At 44.5% G+C, this 3,838-nt stretch overlaps 1 protein-coding gene across 1 annotated transcript; it reads right to left on the bottom strand.

Annotated features, from left to right (window-relative positions):
* Positions 1–600: 600 nt before the first annotated feature.
* LOC120928150 (olfactory receptor 51E1-like) lies at positions 601–1,575 on the bottom strand. Its single transcript, XM_040339263.1, has one exon. It carries the CDS (start codon positions 1,573–1,575, stop codon positions 601–603), a length of 975 nt encoding a protein of 324 aa, XP_040195197.1.
* Positions 1,576–3,838: the final 2,263 nt, after the last annotated feature.

Raw genomic sequence — 3,838 nt, 5'->3', positions numbered from 1 at the left:
ACAGTAGCGGCAGTTGATGGGCACACTGGCAGCAATTGATGGGCATAGTAGCGGCAGTGGATGAGCACAGTAGCGGCAGTTGATGGGCACACTGGCAGCAATTGATGGGGCACAGTAACAGCAATTTATGAGCACACTGGCAGCAATTGATGGGAACAGTAGCAGCAATTAATGGGCACAGTGTCAGCAATTGATGGGCACAGTGGCGGAAATTTATGGGAACAGTGGCTGAGTTTGATGGGCACAGTGGCTGCGTTTGATGGGCACAATGGCTGCATTTGATGTCAGAGTGGTGGCCATTGACGGCACAGTGGCTGCATTTGATGGCACAGTGGCTGCATTTGATGGGCACAGTAGCTGAGTTTGATGGCACAGTGGCTGCATTTGATGGCACAGTGGCTGCATTTGATGGGCACAGTAGCTGAGTTTAATGGCACAGTGGCGGCAATTGATGGGCACAGTAGCTGCGTTTGATGGGCACAGTTTCTGCAATTGATTTTTTTTTTCAGTTTGTTTGCTCCCCCAAAAAATTTTGAGCACCAGCCGCCACTGCAAAAAGGTATTTAGAAAAATGTAATATCTCTACAATGGTAAGACTCCTTACCAATTTAACCTTTTTTTAAATTTTGTTTTGCCAGCCATTTTATACAGGTTACATACAATTTTTTCTCTGAGAGCTTTGGTCCTTATCCCGTAGATCAGAGGGTTTACAGAAGTAGCTATGCCGAGACCAATCAAAGGTATTATAACATCAAGTTTAGTTGATGCAGATCCCCTGTTTAGCCTGTTCCTGAAGTTAACGAACAAGAGGGTGACCCCATAAATGGAGAAGGCCAATATGTGAGTCATCAATGTATGCAGAGCTTTCAGAGAGGATTCTGCAGAAAGTTTCAGACAGATGATGACCGTTCTTATGTAACTATACACTATTACAAGCAAGCAGCTAATTGAATCAAGCAAGGTCCAAGTATTTCCATAGATGGTGTTAATTGTTATATCACTACAAGCAAGCGGTTGTAGAGACACAATCTCACAAAAGACATTGTTGATATTTACCCCACAAAATGTTAGCTTTGATGTCAACAACACACTCACAGCTACCTTCACCACATTCAAAACATATATGGCAAGTGATATTTTTTGAGTTGTAATGTTGGTCATCAGAGTGTGGTATCTCAGAGGGTGGCCTACAGCCAGATATCGGTCATATGCCATTACCGTAAAAGTATACATTTCAACCCATGCATAAAGCTGGAGACAGAAAGATTGGCAGAGACATTCTGCGAGGGAGATGGTGGAGCATCCAGACAACAAGTCAATGGCCAGCTTCGGAAAATATGATGAGTTCCCCAACATCCCATTGATAACCAACATACATATTAAGATGTACATAGGTTCTTGCAAGCTTTTTTCTGTCCATATTATATAGACAATCATAGAAGTCATAAACAATGCGACTGAAAATAATGCAAGAGCCAAAACAGCACATACATATCGAAATGATTCAATCTCAATAATCCCCACCAGAACAAAGTTGGTAATAGTTGCCGAGACATTCTTGGCAAACAAACTCATGACTTGGATTTATGTCTTGCAAAAATCAACAACTTCGAAATTGTTTCATTCAAACTGAACACTGTAGATTGAAAAATGTAATTCATAGAGGCCCTGTGGATATTAGTGTGACTCTTGTCGCATTGATTATCCTTTGAATTCAGTTGGGCTTTTATAGGTTTTATAAAGCCCTGACTCACAATCTAGATTTAGAAACTATTGCAGTCACTGCATCCAAGTCTTCCCAGTAGACCACAGCTGTTACAGTTGCCGCTGATGGACTAATTAGTGTCAGAAATCGAATGAAGTGGTGTGGATTAATTTAACAAGCTTTCCCAATGAGAAAAGAAAACAAGTATGGAAATATTACTGAAAGTACGGTTGAGAAAATTTGGATTAAAAATGGAATTGATCTTAGTTTTGCATAGTAATGGTGTAAAACACATCTTTACTGTTTTGTTGGTTTAATGTCATTGATGACCCAATCATGCACAATCATGTAGAGAACCCAGAACAAGGTTGACAGTTTACATCCACCACTTAACTCTAGAGCCCACTAGATTCTTCAAAATGTGAGACCTTGCTGGGCAAAATGAAAAGCTGGACTGTTCTGTTCCTCCAATGATTTCCACTAGGACAGGCAGAATGTTATTTGTGATTATTATCATTATTATAATACATTCATATTATTACAATAATATTAAAGCGGAGCTCCGCTGAAAGAAAAATATTAAAAGCCAGCAGCTACAAATACTGCAGCTGCTGACTTTTAATATTAGGACACTTACCTGTCCTGGAGTCCAGCGCCGTCCGCAGCAGAGGATGAGCGATCGCTCGTCACTCTGCTGCCCCCCCCCCATCCTCAGTGAGGGAACCAGGAAGTGAAGCGCTCCGGCTTCACTGACCGGTTCCCTACGTCGCATTCGCGAGTCTCGCTGCGCCTGCTTACTGGCTCCCGCTGTGCTCTGGGAGCCGAGTGTCCCTAGAACACAACGGGGACGGGGGACGGGAGGTGATGTCCTGCCCGCAGTCTGCCCGCAGACTGTGGCCGGAAGTGGGTGCAAATACCTGTCTTTAGACAGGTATCTGCACCCCCCTCCCCCCTGAAAAAGGTGTCAAATGTGACACCGGAGGGGGGAGGGTTCCGATCAGCGGAAGTTCCACTTTAGGGTGGAGCTCCGCTTTAAAGGTTCAGCTTTAACCACTTCAGCCCCGGAAGATTTTACCCCCTTCCTGACCAGAGCACTTTTTACAATTTGGCACTGCGTCCCTTTAACTGACAATTGCGCGGTCCTGCAATGCTGTACCCAAACAAAATTTGCATAATTGTTCCCCCCACAAATAAAGCTTTCTTTTGGTGGTATTTGATCACCTATGTGTTTTTTATTTTTTGTCCTATAAACAAAAAAGAGCAAACAATTTTCAAGAAAAAAAACAACAATATTTTTAACTTTTTGCTATAATAAATATCCCCAAAAACAAAAAACAAAAAAAAAATGTCTTCATCAGTTTAGGCCAAGATATATTCTTCTACACATTTTTGGTAAAAAATTGCAATAAGCGTATATTGATTTGTTTGTGCAAAAGATATAGGCCCAGATTCACAAAGCACTTACGCCAACGTATAACAAGTTACCCCGACGTAAGTGCAAATGTGCGCCGTCGTATCTGTGCGCCAGACCCACAAACTAAGATACGCCTAAAAATAGGCTTCACCCCGCCGACGTTACTTGCCTACGCCAGTTCAGGATGGGCGCACATTTAGGCACATTTAGGCTGGACACATGGTGGCGCTCCCATTGATTAGCTATTCAAATATGCAAATGAGGGAAAAACGGCGATTCACGAACGTACGTGCGCCCGGCGCAGGCTACGCGAGGTGCGCGTAAGTTGTACGTCCGGCGTAAAGTTATGCCCCATAAAGGAGGTGCAACCCAGCAGCAGACATGCAAAGGTCTGCACCAGGGAACACAAGCCGGCGTATTTTACGTTGGACGTGTCTGGCTGGGCGTAGATTACTTTCACGCTGTACGCAGTGATCCGGCGTAGTTTAGGCAGTTGTTCCGACGTGGTTGTGAGCATGCGCAGGGTGATGCGTCCACGTCTCGGCGCATGCGCAGTTCGTGATACGTATCTGTCTGGCGCTCGGCCCATCATTTGCATTGGGTCACGCCTCATTTGCATGGCTCACGCCCACTTCCACCTACGCCGGCGTACGCCTTCGAAACCCAGCGCAGCGTTGGGAGCACTGGCTTGGTGAATTCCATGCTTGCCTCTCTGCGCT

Source organism: Rana temporaria, chromosome 2 (assembly GCF_905171775.1).
Source record: "Rana temporaria chromosome 2, aRanTem1.1, whole genome shotgun sequence".
In the NCBI taxonomy this organism is placed as follows: domain Eukaryota; kingdom Metazoa; phylum Chordata; class Amphibia; order Anura; family Ranidae; genus Rana; species Rana temporaria.
The sequence above is the reverse complement of the archived record's forward strand: the minus strand, read 5'-3'. Positions and strand labels throughout refer to the sequence as shown.

Coding starts and splice junctions, on each gene's coding strand:
- LOC120928150 (XM_040339263.1), bottom strand. CDS start 1,575: ATGAGTTTGTTTGCCAAGAATGTCTCGGCAACTATTACCAACTTTGTT.